At 42.9% G+C, this 26,211-nt stretch overlaps 1 protein-coding gene across 1 annotated transcript; it reads left to right on the top strand.

Annotated features, from left to right (window-relative positions):
• The first annotated feature begins 1,056 nt into the window (after positions 1 to 1,056).
• CD38 (CD38 molecule) lies at positions 1,057 to 25,136 on the top strand. The gene is made up of 8 exons (XM_039698740.1): positions 1,057 to 1,527; positions 14,399 to 14,528; positions 15,140 to 15,275; positions 15,962 to 16,044; positions 17,710 to 17,786; positions 18,408 to 18,500; positions 20,695 to 20,781; positions 22,854 to 25,136. The coding sequence occupies exons 1-8, from the start codon at positions 1,289 to 1,291 to the stop codon at positions 22,933 to 22,935; spliced, it is 927 nt and encodes a 308-aa protein (XP_039554674.1). The 5' UTR covers positions 1,057 to 1,288; the 3' UTR covers positions 22,936 to 25,136.
• The last annotated feature ends 1,075 nt before the right edge of the window (positions 25,137 to 26,211 follow it).

The following is a 26,211-nucleotide window of genomic DNA, read 5'->3' as shown; positions in this document are numbered from 1 at the left end:
GTCACAAGCTGTGTCATAGAGAGAACACCAATGTCCCTTTTACGAGGAGATGATATTTATAACTGCCTGACCACTTCATATCTGGCAGCCTGATATGTCACTTTAAAAATGAGGTTTCAGTTCTGCAAAGTTCCCATGATTTCTGGGAAAATGTAATCAGAAAAATATGCTTAGCAATACCACTTGCTGTGCAGGCTTTGGTCAGAGCACAGCATTCCTCAAGTCTTTCAGAACTGCTTAGAGCTGGCTGAGATTTGTCACAAATTCCCTTTTTCAAATTCAATCTGTTAAAGATAGATGCTTGGTAAGCAATTACTAAAAATCTATGAATAATTTCTAGTTAATATTTTGGAATTGCATCGCTTCTTTTGTTAAGATTTAGAGATCTGAGTCTTATTTGGTTTTGACTTTTTGACTAAAGAAGTAGAATTGCCCTCTTTGAAGATTGCGGTAAGGAACTAACCCTCTTGCAGAGGACTCTTAATACTTCCTTAGATGATTTCACACAGCCTCAAACACCTATAATTTACACACTTGTTTTAGCAATTCCTGTGACAATTAATCCAAGCTGATTCTGCAAAGTTGCCTTAGGTGAAGTCAGATTCAACCCCTGTCCTGTACAAAACTATTAATTTAGGGTAAATAGACTTGTGGTGGTTTGAACTCATCTTTTACTCGCACGTTAGATGGAGCACGTCGCTGCAATTATTTGAAGGAGGACTCCAAGAACTTTACAAGTAATTTCCCGGAGTTCACGTGTGTGCGTTACCTCCGATAACTTCCCGAAGTTTAACTCGGGGAAGTCACGGCAAAGTAAGGCACAGAGCACAAACAGCATCCAGGCTCTCACCTTCCCGCCCGGAGCCCCAAAAATCCCTCGTTTGGCCCTAAAAGCGGCGGGGCGGGGGCGGCGGGAGCGGATCCTGCCCCTCCGAGTGGCCGCGGTCAGTCCGGGGACCCAGGCACAGCCCGGGGATCCAGGGACAGCCCGGGAGATCCAGGGACAGCCCGGGGATCCGGGCACAGCCCGGGGATCCAGGGACAGCCCGGGGATCCAGGCACAGACTAGGGATCCAGGCACAGACTAGGGATCCAGGGACAGCCCGGGGATCCCGGAGGGCGCAGCACAGCCGGACAGCCCCGCGCTCGGCCGTGACCCGGGGCGGGCGGGGGTCAGCCCGGCCTCCCGGGCATCCTCCGCGGCGGGGGCGGCGCGGGCTGGCCGCAGTCCCCGCAGTCCCCGCTGTCCCCGCTGTGCCCCGAGCAGCTGCCGCCGCCTCTCAGCGCGATGCCGCTGCAGCAGGGCTCTGCCCGGGCGCGGCAGCGCACCGTGCTCCTGGCGGGCATCGCCGTCCTGCTGGCCGCCCTCGTCCTCGCCGTGGTGCTGGCCTCTCTCCTGACCCACGGAAGGCACGAGGTCAGCCCCAAAATGCTGCAGTGGAAGGACAGGGGGACCACGAAGAACTTGCAAGAAGTTATTCTGGGAAGATGCTACAACTACATCACGGCGCAGCACCCGGAGCTGGGGTGAGTAGAGGTCTGGGGTAGGTGAGCAGAACTCTCCCGCCTCCGCCTGGCCCTGGGCACGGGGCTTGCAGTGGCAGGCAGAAATCAGGGGGTCAAAAACCCTTTTTTGTGGAAACAGAAAGAAATGTACAAACAGAAACTCGGTGCCCCAGTGGTGGCTTTTTAAGGAAACTACTTGCAGGGGCAATAAAAGTAACACTAATCAAAACATAATCATAAATGGATTTTACAACTTCCCTAATGCCAGCTGAAATAAAAGCTGAATTCTAACAGGTTTGAGTACATGGAGGTGAAACAGTTTGCTGTGAAGCTGATCTGCCAAAGTTTGTAATGTGACACTGCAGCCCTGTAACCTAAACTACACAGGAGGGAGGGAAAGGACAAGGTTCAACACAGATCCATAGAGCAGACAAAAATGTTAGAAAAACATTCAGAAGTACCTTGGGATTATCCAAAACTGGTTTTAGCATGTGGATAAGATTTCTTGATGAGCTCAGAGAGTTTGCATGGAGAAATAGAGGTGGATCACAATACCAGCTCATCAGTCCCTGGAAACACCTGCCCCCAGAGGTGGTTCTTGCTCAGCACATCACAGCAGGTAGTGCAACATTCCAGGTATCCCATCCCTCCTCTCCTGCAGAAGAAATTCCATGGGCCCAGGTCTGCAACAGTGTATCAGAGCTGAGAACTGATTTTCTGATCCCCTTGTTTGCAGAGAAAGGCAAATTATGAAATAAAGAGTGCCCTGAGTCCCCCAGCAGGTACTGGGGACACCCAGGACAGGATCCAGAGCAGCCAGGGTCTCTCAGCAGGGAACCATCCATCCTTCTGAGGCACCAGCTGCCCTGCTTAGTCTCTGCAGTGAGCCTCACCCTGGGCTGAGTGCTGTGGGCTGCCCCACACCTTGGTGACAGAACCATCCTGGTCTCTGTCCTAAAATAGGCAATTGGCACCTCTTGTTTTCATGACATTGAGCTGATGAGAGCAAAGCTGTATATAGTTTGCTTGCATTTGGGTTTCTTTTGGCTTTGGATATCCTGCACTGTATGAAAAAGCTGATCTGCAGTATTTGAAGGGTCATGTGGAAAATCATGGCCTAAGCACACAGAGACTTGTTCACACTTTAGGTTAAATATTTGAGTGGCTTTAGTGAGGGAAAGGGCGATTCTTTTGCAAATAAAATTCAAAAGCTCCTGAAACTTACAAAATCATACATAGGTTTCTAAAAGCATAAATTAATTTATTAAAGATTTATACACTTAATATTTAAATCTGAAATTGTTTTCAGTCCTAATAGCCTTTGTTACATGGGCTTGTTTCAGTCAAATTGGGGTGCTGAAGATGTGAAAACCACCTTTGTGTGAATGCACTTTCAGCCATGGCCACACATGTTTTTGCTGACAGCACAGTCTGAATCTGGACCACAAATGTCTCTAGGAATGATTTGTTTAGGCAATTAATTCAAGGACAGTTATAAAAAAAACACAAATCCATGATCACAAGTTTTCTAAAATGTTTGTTAGTACAAAGCACAATATATTGGCCTATTCATAATTCAACAGTGCTTAATACCTTTGTGGCTGTGAGCTCACTTTCTTTCAGACTAAATTACTTCTGTATCGTACAACCCTTTTTTTGTTTTATTTGATTTTATTTAAGAGACAAATTTTTCTGAAGCTTAGAGCAAAGAAGAATGAAAAATATGCTTGTTTATGTACGTGTGAAATGTTCAGAAGTTTCCTGAATGGAGAATTAAATGCAGATGCTTTTCTGGAAATTCTGCTCATTTCTGATTGTGCTGAGCTCTGTGCAGTTTGTGTAACCAACCGCTTCTGTCGCTGGCTCTTTCTGATAATGACCTGGGTGCCTTTAGGACACATCAGAGAGTGGGATCTTTCATCTCTCTCTCTTTCATCGTTAATGGAGGCCTTGGATCCTCTGTTGTATGGGATCTGTGGTTCACTTAATCAAAGAGAAGAGTAGGAGCAGGGAACTGCAGAAACATGGGCAGTCTTATGAGCTGGGCAAGCTGTGCCCTGTACTCTGCCAGGACTGTTGCTGCCACTACTTCCCACCATGGGAACTTTGTTATCTTGGTTAGAAATAATTTCATTTTCTCATAAATTTGTCCATATTTTGTTCTTGCTCTTTTAATCTTACACTGATGTATATATTTTTTTTTTAATATCCACCTTTGGTAAACTCGTGGACACTTCCGTGTATATATATATATATATATATATATATTTTTTTTTAATATCCGCCTTTGGTAAACTCATGGACACTTCCGTGTATTTTTACATTTTTTATATCAGTTACTAAGTTTCACTTTTGATGATATTTTCTGAACATAAAATCTATTCACTCTGGTAGTTAGTGACATTTACTACATTTTGGAGTGCATATTTCAATTTGGAATAACTGTCAGGTTTTCAATATAAAAGGGGAGTGGTTGACATGACTATGGATATTGTATTGTTTCTGTCTATCACAGATGGCTTTAGCAGAGTTCTACAGCCTCCATTTAGCTCTGCTTTTGTATCTGTATGCTGTAAATCATTTAATAAGGCCTCTGACATGTTAGTGTACACCTTCACTATCACAACTCTTTAATTCTAGAGGATACCTCTTTGCCTTCTCCCTCATCTTACTGGAGCCCTTATACCATGCCCAGCCAGCTCGTTCTGGTCATGCTCTTCTCTTTTCCAATACAATCTTTGGGCTGAACCCAAGCCCAGAGAGGCCACTGAAAGGCTCTTGCTGTCTGCAGCTGAGCTTTGTAAACACCTCTTGCAATCAGATTTTATCCTGCTGATTTGTTTATTCTTCAAATTCATCAAAACTCTGCGTTGAACTTGCTCACAAAAGGACATTTCTCTGGTACCGTGTTATGGTATCTGCCAGTAATAATTTTGTTTGACTGCTTGCATGCCATACAATCCTCAGATTTATTTCTGCTGCTAGCTGACTCTCAATATTTGTACACATTCGATTTCCTCAGTCTTCCTGCATAAACTTTGTCACGACAAAGTTCATGAGAAAGAGGAAGAGAAATAATACCAAACATTTCAATGAAGCATTTTCAGTATTAGCCATGTGGGTGGTACAGCAGCAGGCTTTAAGGTGTTTGTTCCCTGCACACAGAGTCACACACCTACATAGTGACAGTAAAAAATAATATTTCCCTTTTGACTCCCCTGGAAAATAATGGCTCCAAAGCGATAGTGTGTCACAGGTTGTAGTCTTACCTTTTTTTCGACATGAACAGAAGCTAGAAGTTCTGATTTCAGCAGTCTTGTAAAAATCCCGCGTGGCCATCAGCGTGTGTGGTAGTTTGGGTTGAATAAAGCCAAAAGCAGTTTGGTCTGAAGCAACAATTTGACCTCCAATGACTTCGTCCTCTCCTTGCCAGTAACACGGCCTCCCTCTTGTGGCTGCCAAACCTCTTGCAAGCCTTGCCTCCAGTCTCAGGCACTGCTAATTTTCCGAGAATTTATCCCTGGCACATCCAGAGCGGCGAGGGCAGCAGGGCTCAGGGCGGCAGGCTCACCTGCACAGGTCAGGGAATCCAGCAGATCCGTGCTGACAGACACCTGTGGTGACCCATAACTCACCCATCACTCGCAGGATGCTGCCTCTGATGATTTGGGCTTCTGTGCCTGTTGGGGCAGAAAAAGTGGCAACAGCTGTAGCCTAAGTTAAGAAACCTAAGGTTTAGGTTTCTTCTTCACCACATTTGAATTGGCAGGCTGAGGTCAGGAGCCAGCAGCACTTTGTGACCTGTGGAGAAGCCATATTATCTAAAATGTCGTAGTCACTAATGCCCAAAGCATAAAAGATGCTCTTTTTTTGGATCTAGAAACAGCTGATTTTACATTCGCAGCTCAAGAGACTTTTCATTCTCAGCTGATGACTGCTCCCCCCTCACAGCTGCAGTCACTTCTTGGTCTTTAATTCACAGAATCACAGAATCACAGAATGGGACAGGTTTGAAGGGATTGCAGAGGGTCAGCAGGTCCAACCTCCATGCCCAAGCAGGATCATCCTAGAGCACATTACCCATGGGTGTTTACACACAGCATTACCACATTACAACATTAGGGCTGTTTGTGACCAGAGAAGCTGGCAAGGACTTACAATTTAAAAATTGTTTGAAGTCAAACCAGCTTATTTTTTGTCTAACTTCTCACAGGAAGAGGGCACCAAAGACACAGATGGGGAGAGACAGGAGCAGTTTCAATAACACATGAAACTGCCAGGCCAAACAATGCCACTGTGCCTGACTAAGCAATACAAAAACCTGGTGATGAAGCTGAAAGTGCAAAACTTCAATACATTTTTCATGCACTCCTGTATAGACACAGAATATGTTTCCCCCTTAAATATAATTAGATCAACCAATATTGTTTTTATTGTTAGTGGCAAGGTCTGTTGTAACAAATTTTAACAGTCTATAATTCCATTAAATTTAGTAAGAGTTGGTGCATGTCCAGGAGATCTCTGTCTCCTGACTGCACAATCATGAATGCATTTTACCTTCCCATTCCTTTGCATCCTGTGGAGATGGAGATACATTTTGTCAAAAAGAACATATGGGCCATGACTTTGTGTGAGATACTATGGCATTCACAGCATAATTTCTTCCCGAAATAAATCTGGGGTTTGTTGTATGCTTACTTTTGCATTTTGCCTTCATGCTTTACTAGGCATTTTTAATCTAATTTCTTTGTGTTTGTTCACTGATTGTTAATGCTTTCACATCAAGCATGGTTCTAAATAACCGTGATTTGATGCAGTGTCACAAAAATCCTAGCTTTATTTATATAGCCGTGGTATTATACTGAAACTTAAGTCTTGTTTTTTCATTGAGAAAATGTGTCTTGCATGAGAGGAACCATTACCGAACCAGTCTTCTGAAGAGTACAAATTACTACCTAGTTGTAATGCATTAGACCCTCTTGGATTGCTCAGCAGATCTCCAGAGCTTCCTAATTTGATATCCATCAAACTGCAAAGGGCTCTGTGTTTGTTTGTTTGGAAGAATATGCTTTCTAAAAAAAAAATCTGTTATCATTGCTGTGCCATCTTTTTTGGTCCCAGAGCAAGGAAAAGGCTTTATTTGCACTGTCTGGGGAAAAGGACACAGGCCTGGTGACAAGCTGGATGTGACCCATCGGTGTGCCCTGGTGACAAGAGCCAGCGGCGCCTTGGGCTGCATGAGAAGGAGCCTTGGCAGAGGGGACAGAGGGGCCCTTTCCCCTCTGCTCAGCCCTGGTGAGATGTGTCTGGAGTGCTGGCTCCAGCTCTGGTCTTGTCACCACAAGGGAGTCAGGAGCACATGTAGTGAAGGACCATGAAGGTGTCTGAAGTGTCTGAGCCACAGAGAGGCGTTGGGAGCGCTGAGGCTGTCCAGCCTGGAGAAGGGAAGGCTCGGGGTGGTAAATACCAGATGAGGGGAGTAAAGAAGAGAGAGTCAAGCTTTTCTCAAAATGGAATTCAGTTGCAGGACATGAGGTAATGGGCATTAATTAAAGTACAGAAAATCCTATTTAAACACAGGGGAAAAAATCAGGTTTTTTTTCACTATGAGGATGGTTGAAGACTGGAACAGGTTGACTGGTGTCTCTATCCGTGGAGATATTCAAAACAAGACAGATCCTGATCCTGAGAAACCTTCTCTGAGACAGTTTGGACTAGTCCTATTTAAACACAGGGGAAAAAAATCAGGTTTTTTTTCACTATGAGGATGGTTGAAGACTGGAACAGGTTGACTGGTGTCTCTATCCGTGGAGATATTCAAAACAAGACAGATCCTGATCCTGAGAAACCTTCTCTGAGACGAAGGTTGGACTAAATAATCACCAGAAGTGCCTTCTTTCCTCATGCTGCTTCATTTCTTAGGAATTGCTTTTAGACTTGTAAGAAGTCCACTGGGAAACTAGGACAAACAGCAGTGGAGAAATGTTTTGGCTCATCTCTAATGAAAATTGTGTTAATATTTTGTTCCTGCATTTGGTTTTTCTCTCAGCATTAAGATGGGCACTGTATCATCATAATAGCACACTTCTTATTAAAATACCCAAGTCCTAACATTTGTGTATGCCATTAAAGTTCCTCTCCCTAATTCATGTGCTTGTGTGCTGACTTTAATACCTTCTCTGTGTTGGTCTTTGTTATATGAAATCTGCATTGCTCTGCTTTTTATTTATTCTGTTATTCAATGTTTATAACAAGCTTTTCTTTTGCACTTGTTTTTCCCTAAGTTGTATACAAGTGACTTTGACTGTTCTTGTAGTTTCTTGGTAGCAAAGATATTATAAATATTAACAACTCTCTGAGTCCTACTTAAAAGTACACTTCTATTGAAATAGGCTGTACTGAGCTTTAATGGGGAACTGGAATATAATGTTTAGTGGACACAAAAAGACAGTGATTAGTACTTGAGAATATAGGGCTCTGGAGTTTGTCCTTCAAAAGAGTCCTCATGCTGCTTAAAACTAGTTCCATAACTCCTCTGGGCTGTGAGGTAGGACTCTGTTTGGGTTTTGTTGTCATCTCTTTCTAAAGGAAGCTCATCAGAAAGAAATTAACTTTCTTTTAGCAAGAGACAAGTTCATAGGGCATTGGGTAGCTGTAATTTATTTGTTCTTGACGTAATTAATCACCAGCATATTTATTTCTGCTCTTCTGGAGTATAAATGCCACTGCTAGGCAGTGAAAAGCCATCCAGTTCTGTGAAAAGCTCAGGCTCAGTTCTGTGCTGAAAATCTACCCTCCCACACTGTAACTCCACAAGAAACCCGAGGTCTGAGCATCCAGCACGTGCAACAGGGAGATGTCAAAAGGTAAATTATCTTTGTCCATGGCCAACACCAATGTACTGCTAAGGTACAGAAACCTTGTTGAGATCTGAGTTTATCTCTCACTTGACAGCCATATGTCAACTCACCTATCAGTTTTCTATATTGGGTTATTAAATGACTCTATATTTCCCATATACACAAAACTTTTTTACATTAATTTTACAGTGTATATATATTTAATGGTTCTTACTGCAAGAATAATTTTCACATTTAGGTTAGTTTACACATAATGCATCACTATATTAAAATCTCCTTGCAGTCAAAATCTCCTTTGGTTTTAATCCCAGATACTAGAGAGAATATTTTTCTGTCTTGCTGATTGTCTACATGTTGATCAGAAGTATTTGCTGATGAAAAACTTTTCAACTTAGTTTTCCACTGTAACTCCTTGCAGCACAGTCAGCTAGCTGCCTGCTCTTTACCTTCTCTCTTGTTTATTGAGTTTATAGAATTGACTCTACAGGGCAATGTCTGGTGGATGTCTAAATTATAGCACCACCCTAGGATTGAAGTTATTAAATGTTTTTTATGAGCTTGCTGCTGTAAAGGGGAATACTGTTCTCTCCCACTTTTTCCTGCTTCTTTTCTTCTATAACATCTGTAGAGATGTCAGTGAGAAAAACCCCACACTCAGAGGTGATACAATTCAGCTGTCATTGCTAAGGTATGGTTAAAACTCAAGGGCTTTTTAACACCTCAGAGCACCATGAGGAAATATATCTCTGGTTATCCATAAGGATAGGAGGGATAGATCCTTTTTCCCCTCTAGAGTAAAATGAAAGTCTATCTCAAGTGTCCAAGGAAAAAAACATGCTACAGATGAATTCTTCTTCCCAGGAGATGACCACAAAATAAGCAATTATCAAGGAGCTCACTCACAGATTTACTGAATCTCCAGTCTGTTCCCTTGTCTGTGTCCTGCTGATAGAGCCCACCCTTAAAGCAGGGGCTTCTCCCAAATTCCTGCATTTATGCCACATTCCAGTGGCTTTAGTTCTATTAAAAACAAACAGACAACCAAAACAAAACAAAGCAATGTAGTGCAAGGTCATGTTATGGGTGGGAAAAAGTGAAGGTGCATTAAGCCATTGAATATTTCCCTGTACATACTTTAATTTAGATCACTGTTATAGAAGTGTTCTTAGAAGTTTAATATTAACATTGAAACTCTACTACCAATCCCCTTTCTGATCAAAGGGTAACATTGCAGCTAAAATTTATTTCCTCTGTGTCTGTTGATGACATGGCCCTCACTTGGATGCTTAAACTATAGAGCTACTATGACCCTCTGTCAAAATATAGTCCAGGTGAGACTTCTGCCCCTCTGGAGGCTCTGTGCCACTTACAGAGCACCTCTGAAAACACCACCTGCTTTAGCAGCTTGTGTTTTCACCCACGGAGGCTGAAGTCCAGGCAGCAAAACCATCTGCTTGTGTAGATGGGCCCTTCAGTGGCGACAGCTGCCACCTCTTGGCTCAGCCCTTCCCAGAAGGGTGACCAGGCTCAGTGTTGTCCTGCAGCAGCAATTCCCCACTCACATAAAACACTCCAGGAGCTGTAAACCAGAGCCACAAGTACTCCTGCCCTTAAAACCTTCTTATTGCTGCTGAAGGTGAAGGACTGGTGAGGTGAGGAGCTGTCACTTGCTCCAGGTCATTCACTGTACAGGAACACACAAAGCCCTGGGGTGCACCCAGCAGCACTCTCACTTAGGACTTCTTTTTCCAGACCTCCAGGCTCCCCCTCTTTGCCATGCAGAATTTAATTGCTCTGCCTACAGGCAACCTTTCCAGAAGTCATCTTCCTGTGGGGCAGGGTTCTGGTTCTCCCTCTCCATGCCCAGTCAGCTCCTCCAAAGCTTTGTTTACTGACTTTTGAACTGTGTGATTAGCAGAAAGCAATACTTACCAAATCAAGCTGCCAAAAAAATCAAGCATGTCATTTTCGTGTTGAAAAAAAATCTGTTACCATAAGTGCTGTGGTAGCAGACACTTTACAATAATTAAACTAAATGGGAAATAAGAGGCTTGTGCTTGAAGACATTGAGATTGACAGGTGGTATTTTTTCCCTTCATCTTTTTCCTTGCTAATTTTGCCCATTTCCATTATCCTAATGCTAAGACCATTAGTGTCCTCAAATCCTCAGCAATTGCAGTGACCGACCTCTCTTATTTTGTATCTGTCTGATTTTCAGGACAAAGATACCTGGTGGGAGGTTTAGGTGCTGCAATAAGAAGGGAGCTGACCCATTGTGTGCACGTCCCCATGCTCTGCTCCCTGCCCTGCAGGTGGGTCACGCTGTCACCCAGCATGAAGAACCCCACACCTCTGGGGCTGCTGCTGCTCCTGGGGACTCCTGCTCCCACCTGATGGCAGTGTTCTCCTTGCTTTTAGCTCCACTCCAGTGAGACACAGCTGCCTGGGCTGTGCTTGGCAGCAGCTCCAAAAGAACTGCTCCAAAGCAGCAGTGAGACACGGCAAGGCTGGAAGTAGGGAAGGGAAAGCTGAAGGAATGAAACCCCTGAAATATTTAGGGCAGAAAAGGTACCAAAAGGATTCTGAGTTACTGAGGGCTTCCTCTCAACATATAATTGTATATCCTTATAATTGTATACCAATTATATAATTGGTCCTTATATAATTTCTGAGATAAAGACATATGTACACATAAGCTCACATGAAAAAAGAGATTGACTATGGATGTATAAATTTCCCTGCTGTCTACAGCCACCACAGTTTATCAAAATGCAGGAAATAAATTGACACAGGCAAAGATGGGTCTGTTAGATGCAGAAATGTTGCTACACCATTTAGTTCATTTGGTAACATTTGTGAACATTTGTGAACATTTATCTCACATTCCCCTTGTGAGATATCTGGATTTTTATAGGTGAAATCCATGCCTTAGATCCCCAGAAGAGTGAAAACTGGCTTTATGTCTTTAAGGAGCCCATGTTACAACCACAAACTCCTTTTTAAGGAGTCAGATTTCTGAGTGCTTAGGTTCATCACAGCTCTGGCTAGTGATGGTAGCAAATGAGAAGGATTTTGTTACACAAAATGCAGAGATTTGATCACTGCACAGGTTAGGGACATAGCCTCAGGGGACTGTAACTTCAGAGCTTCACCACAGGGCCACAATTAAAACCTCAGGGTGGCCTGAAGACATTGTAATGTTTTAGAAACAAAATTCTGGACCTTGGAAAATTGGATATTGGTTGTAGGGGAGAACAGGTCTCACCAGCAAAGTGTCTCTGCCTGGCAGGTTGATTTAAAAACATGGGCAGGGTTGATTGAGTTCTCCAGATCAAAGTCTGGAAGTAATTCTTTACTTGTAAATTTGAAATGGGTCCCATACTTTAAGCATCACTGTCAAGTTCTTGAATAGAAAACTAGAGACAACACAGCCGGAGGGAACACTGCCCTTCTTAAGATGTTTTCAGTATTCAGTTTCAATCCAGTGCTGAGCTGAAAGCAAGACTTTGTTCATGGTTTAACTGAAGTCAGAGGGGATGAAACTTATGCTGTTGTTTTTTTGGGGTTTTTTTTTGGCAAGGCACATGTTCTTGTTTCAACCTGAAGATGTTCTTGCTGGAATTTGTAGCATACCACAGGCCAGCAAACTTGTCATGTTGTTTCAGAAGGCCCAGAGCTACAGAAAGTCTCTGCCCTCACCTCTGCTCAGTGTGAGTTAAATGCTGCACACCAGACAAGTATTTCCTTTCTGTGCTGGAAAAAGGTCAGGTGAAAATTTATAAACAGAATCTACCTCAACAGTGAGACTGGAAAGAATGGCACATCTTCCTGGAGCTGGGGTTTGCAGGCCCTCAAGTCTTCTCACTGCTCATCATATCTAAACCCAAATCACAGTTCTATGTACCTTGTAATCTCTTTAGAATGTGAGACAAAATTTGTGCTTCATATCCAAGAAATAGCTTTTCAATGGCAATCAATGATTTATTATTATTCATTTGTAAAAAAACCCCCATGTTGATAAGTGAGGACAGCAAAAAGAAAAGGTTGTTCAGCTTTTTATGTATTTTTTTTACCTGATGATCTGTATTTTGATTTCTAAAACAATGCTTGATATTGCATAGTTTCCATAAAACCCATCTTCATGACTTACACCTTACCTGTGATACAGCTAGCTGTTCCACAGTGATGAGCAGCTGTAGAAGAGCCTCCCCCACTTGCAGGCCAAGACCTACCAGCTTTTATGACATTAAAGATGCAATTTTGCTCAGCTCTGCCAGGACTGTGCATAAAGACTCTTCTCTGAGATACTGACAACACTGGCACACATCATCCAGTGATGAGTTTGGTGTCTTGAAAGGATGGAACACTGATGTGTTTGATTGGTGACTCAGCAATCTCTCTTGGCATGATCATGAATCACCTGGATGGTTTTCTTTGTGCCTCTCATGGCCATGGCTTGAGTCTAGCAGCAGAAACGCTTTATACTGTGTCTCTCTCCTACGTCTGCTTTGGAAATACAAAAAAAGTGGGTTTTTTAATGGTTTCTTGAAAAATATTTTGTCTTCTGAGACCAAGCATAAAAACTTTGCTCTATGAAAGGATAGATCACCAGGTACCCAGCTGTCACCTGTGGCTGTCAGTGCTCTTACATAGAGCAGATTTCAGGAGTAGCTTAAAATAAAAAGGCCTGCCTGGAGTCATTTGACAAATTAGAAAGTGTGAGGCATATAAATGTTTATGAGATGTGTCTGTGCTTACAGCCAAGCTGTACAAATTGTCTTTATGATAGCATTGACTGTGCAGAGCAAAGGGGACAGCTGCCTATTCTCTAATGTCACCCCTCAATCAGGAGGAATCCTCTCTTTTGGGTGATTCAGCGTTTCCATGTGGTAACCTTAGTGGCAAGGAGAGGTATTTACAACTTCCTAAACTCCAAATAAAGTACCCAAGTTTGGAGTATGGTCTCTGTGGGTTATTTATGCTTTGCAGACAGAGAAATGTCCTCCAGGAGAAAATTTAATACACCCAAGTTAAGTCCTGCTATGTAAAACATGAATTCTTGCTGACGCAAGAATGCAACAGCAAAACAATGACCATCTACCTGCAGCACCCACAGTTTGGCTTCTTATATCTGCAGTGATGCAACTGAAGGTGCTTTTAGGTTCTTGAATGAAGGAAAATTAAAAAATGTTCATTGTTACTCATCTTTACTTGCCAAGAGGTAAATTGGGTTCATATAAATGGGAGGCGTCATCCCTAAAGCAACTGGGGCTGGCCCTGTGACACATGACATGACATGACATGACATGACATGACACACCAGGGCTGCCTCATTTGGCTGCTTAGCTGGAGACCCTCCAGGCTGGTGTGCCCTGTCCCTGCTCCCAGGCTCAGGTTCAGACAGGTTGTACAGTGGCACCTGCTCTGGATCTTGGTTATACCTCTGCAAATCAACTACCCCTCTAGCAAAGTTCATAGCTGCAAATTAGTGCATGAAAAAAAATTATCTCAGGTCCCAAAAAGCTAAATCTCTGCTTTTGTTTTAGCTAAAATTACAGATTTTTTTTCTCTAGGATCAAACTCTCTGCAGGGACATACATGGCCATGTTTTTGGCTTGCTGTGTCTGAGGGGACAGTGTCCTCTGACCATACTTTTAAAATGTACAACCTATAGTCTGAGAAGCTATTTGTTTCTCATGATTTGGAGTGAATAATCAAGAAATTTGATCTTTAGGTTATGTAAAATCAACACTGATCATTTTAAAGGGTAAAAACCTCAATGACGTTCAGATATTGCAGCAAACGAGTTTGAAATGCAGGAAAGAGAAATTATTTTGAACTGCTCTTTCCTCAGTATATACTGAATCTGCCGAAGATACTCTGCTTTGATAATGGATCATGTATTTGGTGCCTGAGCATAGCTGGAATTCTTCTAACATCTGATCCAGAGTGTTTGACCACACCAGAAGGAGAATCTTTCACAGGCACAAATGCTGTAAATATTTATTAACTATGTTTTAATCTTTTGGCAGAGATAAGGATTGTCTAAAAATATGGGAATCATTAAGAGATGCCTTCATTTACAAGAATCCCTGTAATATCACACCAGAGGATTACCAGCCTTTAATGGAGCTAGCGAGCCATCCCATACCCTGCAACAAGGTACAGCACAGGGCAGGGAGGGCTGGGATGCCAGGTCTGGGCAGTGGGATCTCACCCATAACAGCTCTGGGGGTCTGTAGGGTGATGAGGATGGCATTTTGCTTTTGCACTTACTGCAGCAGTCCTGCAGCCACACCTTTGCACCCCAGTAACCCTGCCCATCTATCACTGGGAACCATCCCTGTGTAAGGCTTGTCTCAAGCCAGGATCATCCCAGTGAAGCGACAGGGATGTCCCCATTCCCTGAGCGTGTGGCTCTCTGTAAGGACCTCATACTGTTAGAGAGACACTGCTTCCAGAAAGCTGTTCTTCCATGTGCAGCTCTAAAGCAAACAACAAATTTGGTAAATATCCTAGGAAAACTAGCCAAACCTTTCTTTCAAAATCCCTTAAAAGCTAACCATGTCCCTTTCCACCAAAAAAAGCCCCACCCAAAATATTCTGTGAACGACAGTGTCCAAATAAGGACTGATCCATTAGGGTGAACTCACTGCATTTCAATAAAACTAGAACTCCTTCATTATCATTAACTTTCTGCTTTTCTCCAGAAAAATTTGCTGGCCAGCTGTAGTATAGCTATCACTTACCAGACATTGTACCTTATTTCACAGTCACTCTTCTGGAGCAAGACAGGTGACCTTGTTCATCGTTATACAAAATCCAATCAAAATTTCCTTACTTTGGAGGACACCTTGTTGGGATATATGGCTGATAGAATTTCATGGTGTGGAGACCCCTCTACCCCAGGTAATCTACATCTAAACACAGTCCTTTTAACATAATTTTCTAGTGATTTAGTTTAAAATCTCATCTGTCCAATATTTTGGAATTCTGAAAATAACACCTATTTCTCAGGTTAAATTAAGAACCACAACTTTGGATGTTATTTTAACACCAAGTTGTTGCTTGAACTAATGGCCACATGCATCCCCCTTTGCTTGCTTGTACCCTGTGGTTCCTATGGGACAAACTGCAGAGCAGGAATGTCATTCAAGAAGGACCTGGCCATGGGCCAGTCAAAGTGCTGGGGCAGTGTGCAGGTGCCTTGGGGTTTCACTGCCCACATGACTCCTGGGTTGGTGCTTAAGGCTAGGAACCTTTAGACTGGGCTGGAATTACTGAAAATGTTGGGCAAAGTTTGATTTTTCAATGCAATCAGACAGTACCTGTCAAGAGTCAGCCTGTCTCTCACATTTGGGATTGTGTGTTTTCCTTTCCCTGTTTTCTGAGAGTTCTTTGTGCAACTGCCTCCCCAAAAATACTGTGAGCAAACAGGAAGACCTTTGAGCAATTGCAAATTCCTTTTTGAGCCCTCTCCCCATTTAGCCTTCTTGCTTTGACAGAGGGCAAATCTTTTTGCTTGTAAAGCTACAGAAGCCTTGCAAAAATATTCACTCTAACCTTAGCTCTTCTGTGAATGTATTTTTTCTCAGGAATCAACTATGAATCTTGTCCAAAACGAAATGAATGTGAGAGCAACCCTGGCTCTGTGTTCTGGAAAATGGCATCCAAGATGGTAAGATCTGGACTAAATCTCCCTGAATCCAAAAGTGAGGAAAGGCACTAAGTTCCTGATGTTGCCAAAAAATATAATTTTTCAGATTGGACTTAAAAGATGGAATAGTAAAAGTTGACAAAAGCTTTAGGTCCAAGTGTTTAAAATCATGGTGTTGGAATCCAAGGTCCCATATTTTATGTACAACCTTTGATGTCCTTGTAGTTCAGGCATTCTTTTTGTGGACAGAGGCTGAGTGTCAGTGTCTAGAACAACCCTTGGCAGAGACCTGGGGCTCTGTGAGCAATACTCACAATTATAACAATCACCTCATTTAATTAAATCACAGAACATAAATTGCTATGGTAAAATCTATTTTTGTATGCTAATGTGGAAAACAGCATCCAAATTGGCACAGACATTTTCCAAGGGGCTGAGAATCCCCTTGCAGTTCCCAGCATAAACCTGAAGAGCACATCCTCCCACATCAGTGCCTGGCAAGGCTCCTGTGATGTCCCCACCCGCAGACCAATGCCAACTCCCATCACAGGAATGAGATCCTGCTAGTCCCAGTCAAGCAATTAGCCTGGCTTTGTTGAATCAGCTCTTTACAGGAACAAAGTGCCAGAGAAAAACCCAATGTCCTGTATTGCTTCAATTTTACCTGTCTCTCAAGATTTCACACTTGGTATGAGTATTAGTAGATGACTACCCAGGTGGAAAACAAGCATTCCTGTATGCTCCAGTTCTCTTGTATGCAAGAAAAAGTCTACTCACCATAAAAAAAAAAAAAAGTTTTGTGGGTAAACTGGGAGTGAAAACAGTTCAGTTCCAGAGTGTGTGAGAGATAGAACCACATAAAGACTCAGGTTTGCTCAGCTGCAGGCTTTCTTGCCATATAAATTGAAGATCTAGTAAAACTCATGCTTAATACATTTGAAAGTAATGCATAATGAAACTGCCTGAAACCTTGCAGCTCTCAAGATTTGAATTTGAGCTGCATTGTTTATGAGGACATGAAAGATTTGATGAGTACAGTCACCTGCATTAAGCTTTTAAAAATTCTTTGCCTTTGGCTTATATATCTAGAGTAGGTACTTTATACACCTTAGTAGTCTTTAAATATTTGGGCATGAGTTTTAAGAATATAAAAGCATTTATTACACGATCCAGTATATTAAAAATCAAAATAAAAAACTTTCAGTGATAATTTTACAAAAATATCAAGAGCGAAAAATCCCAAGCCACAAAAGAACATGGAGCATGTGTCACAAGGAAACAAGTATGTGGTGGTTTGTGTGTCCTTAAACTAGTGATACCTTTGTTCTGTCTTGTCCTTACTTTCTGAGTTAAAGCAGTCTGAGGATTACTCTGAGTTACTACAGACAGCTGCAGCTGTAGGGGCTCTGGAAAGCCCTATAAAAACTGAAACCAAGCGAGCTGCTGTACCAGCCCCATGCAACCTTAGACTGCCAATTCATAGCTGTCTAATGAGGCTTTAGCACGGTTTTGCCATAGCCTTCAGAGGCTTTTTTTTTTTTTGCACTGAAATGTTCTGCAAAAATATTGCCCAGATCCTCTGCTTGTATTAGACAGTTCTGAGGACATAAATGAATTTTACCAGCCCCAAATCTGCCATGGCACTGCAGGTAGTGTCAGAGTGTAATGTCCATTGGTTTGGTTCAGTTTGCAGAAGCAGCATGTGGTGTGGTTCAAGTGATGCTCAACGGATCAATAGAAGCTGGAGCTTTCAGAAGCAGCAGGTATTCACTCAACACATTCATGTTTCTGTGGGGCTGCATGTGGTTGTCTGCCTGTGAGTCCCAGTGCAGAAGGGATTTTGGTACACCTTGGATGTTGTGAAGCTGATTCTTTTCACTCCTTCTATTCAGGGACTTTAACTGAAATCCTTCAGAGGGTGTGCGGGTGGGGTATGCAGTGTGCTCTTACTGCTCAGTTGATTATTACAGTTCCTTTGATTTTACTTCACTGGATTTGGCTACCTGGCTGGAATTGCAGTCTTGAATAATATCAAAAAATGAAGAATATGCTTTCTGGGGGAGCAGCCATGGTCATTTCCCTGGCACCAAACCAAACCAATAGCCAGGAAACTGAACAGGAGAAGAGGCACTAAAGATGGCAAAACTTCAGCTCTTTCTGTCTGCAGGCGGTTTCAAAAGTTCTCCTGAAAGTGAAATAAGAATGGGGAGACAACATTTGACCATAAGGCAATTAAATATTCTATGAAAACCATTGGCAAGATAATGTTCTCTCACAGAGTGTAACAGCAGTGCTAATAAGCCCTGGTACTTGCGGGGGAATACTCTCTACATCTTTCTGAGATAACTAAGAGTGTTTTGCTGTTTCATGTTCCATTCTTACAGCATTTTTGGAAGTATTGAGATCTTTAACCTGGATCCAGATAAAGTCACTGAAGTGCACATTTGGCTTATGCAAAACATTGGTGGGCCTCAAAGGTAAGTCACACTGGTGCACAGTGACGAGCAGTGCGTGGAAGGCACAACACTGTCTAAAACTGGCAGCAACACTGTCTAAAACTCAGGAAATCTGCTTTACACTCACCTTCTAGGTGCTTACTTTGTGGGGAAAAAATAACATTTGTACTGTTGTTTCCCCTAGTATTTTTGTAGGTAGTGCTGAACAGTTATAGGTAAAACACAATGACATTTTCCTTGCTTTCAAGAAGTCCTGTGAACTTTAAGTTCCTTTCAGCTGCACTGAGGTCTACAGACCTTTGCTATGGGTGCAGCAATGAAGTCAGAGACCAGGCTATATCTGCAAGGATAAACATGTCCATGTATCCATCCAAACATGGACATGTTTGTCCACAGGAGTAGTATAATTGTGTTGAGCCATTTTTGAATGACAGAACAGGTTGTGGAGTGTCCATCTATGGACATACTAAAAACCTAACTGGGACCTGGGAAACCTTTTCCTGCTCATATTGGTTTGATCTCAAGCAGTCTCTTCTTACCTAAATAATTCTGTGATTTTTAATAACAAGTCTGTAGTTTAAATGTTTACCATGGGATTACTGATACCAGAATAGCAACCTCAAATCACATCTGAGCCTTTCTGACTGTTATTTTTCATCCCAATCAGATTCATTTGCAGATCTACCACATTTGAAACACTAAGCATGAGGCTCTGTGCCTTTGACCCCTCCCTTCAGAGCCAGTTCTGTGGCTCACATGGTCATAATCCCCCAGTTTTTCCTATTATTAATGATCTCCATGACAGAAAAGCAGCTTTGGTGCCATGGGTCAGGGAGCAGGCTGTGATGATGCAGTGCAGCTCAGGAAGGAGCGTGGCCCTGCTCAGACAGCCTCTCTCTCTGACACAGCTCCAGCTGCAGTGTTGCAGCCCCTCCCTCAGCCCAGACACCCAGAAGTGTCTGTCCCCTTTCCACATGAGCTGACACACCTGCCATGGCTCACATGGTGCCTCTGTGCTGGGCTCAGCATACCAGACTCAGTCTTGTGGTCCTTTGCATAAAGGTTTGCTGGAGAAAAGGACATTGAGTGATCTTTACATCATTTTCCCCACACATGGCACTGAATCCTTTGTCCCATCATTTCCCAACAGCAGCAATTTTTGCTATGCTCCCCCTCAGCAGCTTCCACAAGGCAGTGCCCTGCCAGCCCTCTTGCTCCTGTGACAAGCTCACAGCAATTTCCTTCTTATTTTCTACTTGCTTCCAAGGAGAGAGTGGGGTGGGGGCGTAGCCCCAATAGCATGTATTCCTTATAACTTCTGATTTGTATTCCATGTTGAATCACTGATAACTTGTCAAGTCTAGTGAAGAAAAAAGAGCTAGCAGTGCTCTCCACTAATGTCAAATTTTAGGAATTGGCCTTGTCCCCAGTAGTAGAAGGGAGTCCTATACTCTGGATGAGGGGATGATTTTTACCTTGAGGTAACAAGAATTCTGCTGTGTCTCTGTCTGTGCCTGTGACATTTGTCAAACCTCTCACTACAGCTTTGGGGCCCTTGGGCTATTTAATTAAATTAAACATAGAGATACAGATCTTGAAGGTATGAGAGTGCTACATGCTTCTTGAAACTTTTATCTGTATGGGAAAGAAATACACAAGTTAGGGCTCCTACCAGTGCAAAAGTGGTTGAAACATCCCCTTGCCAAAACAGAGCAGCAGCAGCAACAGCAGTGTAAACTGAGTCAGACATACAGGAGGTGCTCACAGCCTGCCTCCTCCCCTGCTTTCTATCAGTTTCCTCCTTCTGACTTCCTACCTGGCACTTCACTGCTGGCTTTCATGGTTGGCCTTTTCTCATCACTCAGAGGACTTGACCCTTTTGCCCTCTGGCAGATTTCAGTAAGCCTTGTAATGTGCTGCTGTGGGTGGAGCAGTTCCAGAGCACCCTGAACTGGGAATGGGACTGAGCCATGTCCCACAGATGTCCTGCTGCACAAAGCTCTCATGAAAGGTGCACAGCTGGACACCACATAGCTTTTCTACCAGCGAGGGCCCGGGGTAGCCAAAGCTCCACAGACCCAGGGGGCTTCCCAGCACATTGGCAAACAAGCTTCTAAAGAATCTTACCTGCAATAAAGCAGTGACATAGTGTGGAATTTAGGTGAGCATTTTGTACACACAAGGAACACAAGTAACTGAAGTCTTCTCTCCACAGTGAATCCTGCTCAGGTCAGTCCATTCAGAGGTTAATAAGCATTTTAGAAGAACGAAACTTTAAGATCATCTGTGAAGACAATTACAGGTAATTATCCACTCTTATTGGTGATGACTTTGCTGACATGAAACTAATATTGCAGGTTTACAGCAAGCTAGAATGGACTTCCTCCTTACTGCCATGACATCCCTCCAGTCCCTCCAGTGGGGCTGGGTCCTTCTCAGGGGCTTCCAGCCCTGGGGCTGGCTGGTTCTGGGGCTTGCTCTCTGCCCTACACTTCCCATTGAGCATGTTCAGCAGTTTCCAGGAAGGGAGCAATCCAGCCACCAGATTTTCTTCAGACTGGGCTTTTACCTGAAAAACTCTGAACCACAGAGGCAGCTTTCCTCCCTGCTGCATACAGATAATGCAGGGTGCCAAGGGTGGTCCTTCCTTCCTTCACCATGGTTTGAGCATGCTTTCTGTCCTGCTGCTTTGTCACAGAGTGAGGCATGAGACACGATAAGCACTACTGATTACTATAATTTACCATTGTCAGGAGCAAAAATCAGGAGTCTGTGAAACTGCAGCCCAAGTCCTGACTTGCCTGAAATCTCCATCTTCCTGCTGAGGAAACACAAAAGCCAGAGACCCTTTTTCCCTATGTGTGGGTTCAGAGACCTTCACACAGAGCAAAATATTTCTTTAGAGACATTAGAAAAGTGGCAAGCATTCAATACTGCTCATATCTTATCTGCCAGGAACAGCTTTTCAGTGTCAAGGACTCATACTTTGATAAGAACATTTCCAAAGTAAACAAAGATTTCTATGAACTTCTGAGTTTGTGACAATAGTTTAAGTAACGAAAAATTGGTCTGCAAAGGAGAAAAATGATAGGTCTTTAAGTCTGAAGGCACAGCAATATATTCCTCTCTGGGTATTGCTGAACCTGATTAATGGGTGCTCTGCACTTGGTGAAAAAATTAGCACTGGTGTGGAGCATAAATCTGCCAAATCATGTGCTTACTTTCTCTTTGTGTAAAAGGAGCCTTTAAAAATACTCCCAGGACCTGTAACTAGGTACAGATTGCAAAGGAGAAAAATGATAGGTCTTTAAGTCTGAAGGCACAGCAATATATTCCTCTCTGGGTATTGCTGAACCTGATTAATGGGTGCTCTGCACTTGGTGAAAAAATTAGCACTGGTGTGGAGCATAAATCTGCCAAATCGTGTGCTTACTTTCTCTTTGGGTAAAAGGAGCCTTTAAAAAATACTCCCAGGACCTGTAAGTAGGTAAAGATCATTTCAGCCTATGATGAATTAAGCTATGGGAAGAGGCAGGATGGGGAAATATAGAATAGCTTAGACCCCTTGTGGCTCAGCACAGGGAGGAGCCTGACACTCATTGCTGTGTCTCACAACTCCCAGCTGAAGGCAAAGTGACACGTAGGGCTTTTTGTCAAAGCTCAACTAACACATATATAAATAATTGGGTTGAGCAACACAGACAATTAATTTTGCTATTTTATATGCATAATAATAATAAAATAAAAAATTTACCGGTAAAGCTAAACTTCAGGATAGACTGTGTAAGTTGACTGCACTCCCCTGTAGTCATTGCAAACAGAATCATGTGGGTCTGTGTCAGCTGAGCATCTGCCTTTGCACACCATGTAGCAACTGCTGCTGGTCATTTTCTCTTGCTTTTCTCCATCTCAACAGTATCTTCCAGAAGTAACTCTAAAACTGGATTCACTGAATGCTTTAGAAAAACATCTTATCATATCTGACATTCACAGCAACAGCTTTCTGTTGTAGCAGTAGGGTTTACCAGTGAGTAAGACAGATGGTGAACTTCTAGCATGGCAGGAATTCCACAGTATGTGCAAGAGATCTTTCTTCCTTTTCATAATTATATTTTATATTATAGAATAGCTGACATGCTGTGAGGTCAGATCCTACTTTAGTTTGTACTGATTTGTCCTTGTTCCTAAAAACACCAAAAAGTTACCTTTCTGCAATAAGATCAAAACAAATTACCCTAAGAAAATTAATCTGCTTAATAAGCATGGATGTAACATGCACTTTGATTTTCACATTGGATTCAGTAACTGTGAAGTAATTCTGTTGTACTTGCAAATTGATCATTAAATATTTGTTTGTTTTGTGTCTAATTTCAGGCCTGTTCAGCTCCTTCAGTGTGTGCATAGCCCAGACCACACAGACTGCAGGCTTTGCACCAACAGCTCAGCAATTCCGTGAGGCAGAGCTCTCCGCACTACTGAAGAATTCCCTTACTTGTGTGCAGAGCTGGAGGAGATGTGGCTACATAGCTAAGAGTGATAACAGTAGCATGGTGTGTGCTGAGTCCATAACCAGAAATCCTTGCTGTGATACTAACAGCCAAATAGCAGGAGATGGTACCTGAGGTGTGCTGCTGTACACCCACAAAAACACACACACAGAGACGGGCTGGGCTGTGGTCAGCGATTGAAGGCAGATGCTTTGCCCTGGTTTGCTCCCTCCTATACAGCTTGCACAGAGCAGGGATTCCCTGGGGCGTGCACAGAGAAAAAGAGACTTTCCAGGGTAGGCAGAACTCGCCTAGATCAGTGCTCATCTTCCTTCCTGTTGAGAGGTTCAGCAGGAAATGGCCAGAGCATGCTACGTTTTCCCTGCATCCCAGTGCAAACTTCCCCAGAGGGGAATGTTGCCATTGGCACATAGTATAAATCATGACTTTCCCAGGTACTGTGACATTTCTGACCAGGTAAAGCAAGCAATGGAATAGGCAGAGCAGTTCTTGCCTTTTAATGGGCATCACAGTAAGCAGCTGGTGGGAAGACAGCTGAGCTGAGCTAAGAAAAAAACAGAAACTGCTCACAGGGTTGCCTGCACCTGTAAAAACTGCTTAGTATGCAGCTGGGAGAGAAAATAGTGAGACTGACTCAGATAGCTCCATTAAAATCCTGCTGGATATACCACTGCTGGTCAGATTACATTTTGTTCTTTATATAGCAGTAAACAGTAGCCTTCCAACTTTCATAAAAGGTCCCTCAGGCCACAACTTGGCCATCCACTGGAATAGAAACAAACATCAAACGGTTGCCACAATAAGGAGCCTCTCTTGACCTCAGTCTCTGCAGTGAAAGGTGATGCCTTGAGGTGTATAATTCACAAGCACAGACATGCCAAGGTGCACTGAAGCAGCAGGTTTCACTGATTTCCTTTGATTTCTATTTTACCAGTCTCAAGTGCAGTGTTTATAGCAAAACAAGTATCTGAGGCCAGCTTGTGGCCACGGCTGTAGTGCCTCTGTGCAGTGCCACTGACACAAAGAACAGAGCAGGCTTTGCTACAGACATACTTCCAATGTGACCAGCAGCTGCCAAACCTTTAGGCACTCTGGGGTTTCCATGATCCCACAGGGAGAAGCTTGTACTGCCACATGTTTTAATGATACTGGGAGTGCAAAGCATCCTTATGGAACTACACAAGCTGGTGTAATTTTGAGCATCTCTAGATAAACCCCATCTCTTCAATAGCAATAGAAGGCCTGCACTGAGCCTGGCTGGACCAACCCAAGACCTCACCCATGTTTACATTAAGTGAAATGTATTTTTATTTGTAAGTTGTTATGTAACTACTTAGATGAATCAACATAGACACAAACCAATACTTTCAAATAGGTTATTTCTGACTATCAGAAAGTTACAAGTTTGTCTTCATGCTCACTTTTGTACCTCTTCTGTTGCAATATATTAACTGTAAAATCAAGACCTATAATAAAATTGATGATGACAAATGTTCTTAATTAAGTTTGACATTGTACAGAACCTCAGAAAGTTAAGAAAGAAAGATTCTCAGAATACCAAAATAGGCCACTTCCTAAAAACAACTCAGAAATCTGTTCAATGTATGAAACACTACATGGAACCACCCAGGAGAGCAGAGAAACAGAGCACAGCCTCCTCCCCAGCTGTGTTCTCCATCTGATACAGAGAAGTTATTGTCTTTGTAGGTGGCTGGAAGTGAAGCATCCTGAGTCTTTATCTTGAGCATAGATTGTTCTTGGCCATAGTAGTTAAGAAAGATGATTGTTCTTGTCAGTGGTTATGTAGTAAGATGCAAAGAAGCCAACCGTGCTTTTGGAAGCTGAGGTGCACAATTAATATGGGCAACTGTGCTGGAGTAAGTGATGGCTTTGCAATGCAGGTGGCTGGCAAGTCTGGGCTGCTTGGATCACATACATGGCAGAACATGAGCAAGCTCATTCCCAACAAACATTTTTATTATGCATGATCACACATCTGAAATGCCGTGCAGACATGCCCTGCCAGGAAAGTATACTTGCAAATCCTATTGCTTTGCTGAAGCCTTATCAAGCAAAAAACCCTTCCAAACCAATACAAAGTGTTCCAAATCCACAGAAAATAAATAAAAGGAAAAATGCATTTTTCTCACTCTTGGGAATATATGTTTCTCAATATGGTTTGGAAAAGGTTGGGTTTTGAAAATATGCTTTTAGTCTGAAAAAGCCAACTCTCAATTTGTTCAAGGTGAATAGTCTGGCTTGTGCCTCAGGCCCACATCAAACACTGCTAGAGTGCTGCCCAGAAACACGAGAGGAATCTGAGTAACTGTGTGATAGGGTGATACTGATGTTATCACTCCCAGAACCACACAGAGCTGGAAAAGCCACTTCTCTGACCCTGTCACAGCAGCATGGCTGCTCCCCTGGTCTTTGATGCACTTCACCTGACCAGAGCCTGCAATCATTAAACTTATTAGGAAACAAATGAAATATAGAAAGGTCTGTTCTCCTTTGCAACCAGCACTTGGCCTTATGTTTGATTTCATGTCATATAGAATTGTTTTGGTTGGGAGGGGCCCTGAAGTTCACACAGTTTCACCCCCCCGCCATGGGCAGGAACACCTTCCACTAGACCAGCTTGCTCAAAGCCCCACTCAGCCTGGCCTGAGCACTGTAATATGGAAAAAAATCTTTGAGAGGGGTTTTGATTTGTTTATATGAGTATTGGCAGCATATTTTGCAGAGGGTCTGGGTCCCCCTGGGCTCTGGCAACAGGGGAGTGGTTTTGGATGGAACCTGATGTAGTGGCAGCCCTGCAGTGTCCATCAGTATGAGGCTGAAATTTCCCTTTACTTTTTTTGGGCTTCATGCGGGTACCTGGGAAGATTTCCTGATACTCAAAACAGTGACCCTCAGACACTGTCTTGCATAATAGAGCTCAGTGGAAAGAAGAGAAAAATTAGATCAGCAAGTGTTCAGGTCGGAAACCCTGTGGAAGGCTGACTCTCAGAAACTTTCTCTTAACAGCATCATTTACAGGCTTAAAATGGCAATTAAGTGGACTAAGATGCTGATCCTTCCAATTAAACAGCTTGAAAAGAGCAATGGCTGATCCAAAGAGAATTTTTTGCATGCAAAATATGGAGGCTGGTGAAAATATTAAAAACAAGTAGTATGTCTGAGTGGTTATCCCTCTGCTTTGCCAGCAGAAATTTCATTAAATT

Source organism: Passer montanus, unplaced genomic scaffold, assembly GCF_014805655.1.
Source record: "Passer montanus isolate IOZ18808 unplaced genomic scaffold, ASM1480565v1 scaffold13, whole genome shotgun sequence".
NCBI lineage: Eukaryota > Metazoa > Chordata > Aves > Passeriformes > Passeridae > Passer > Passer montanus.
This window is presented reverse-complemented; position numbering and strand designations above follow the sequence as displayed.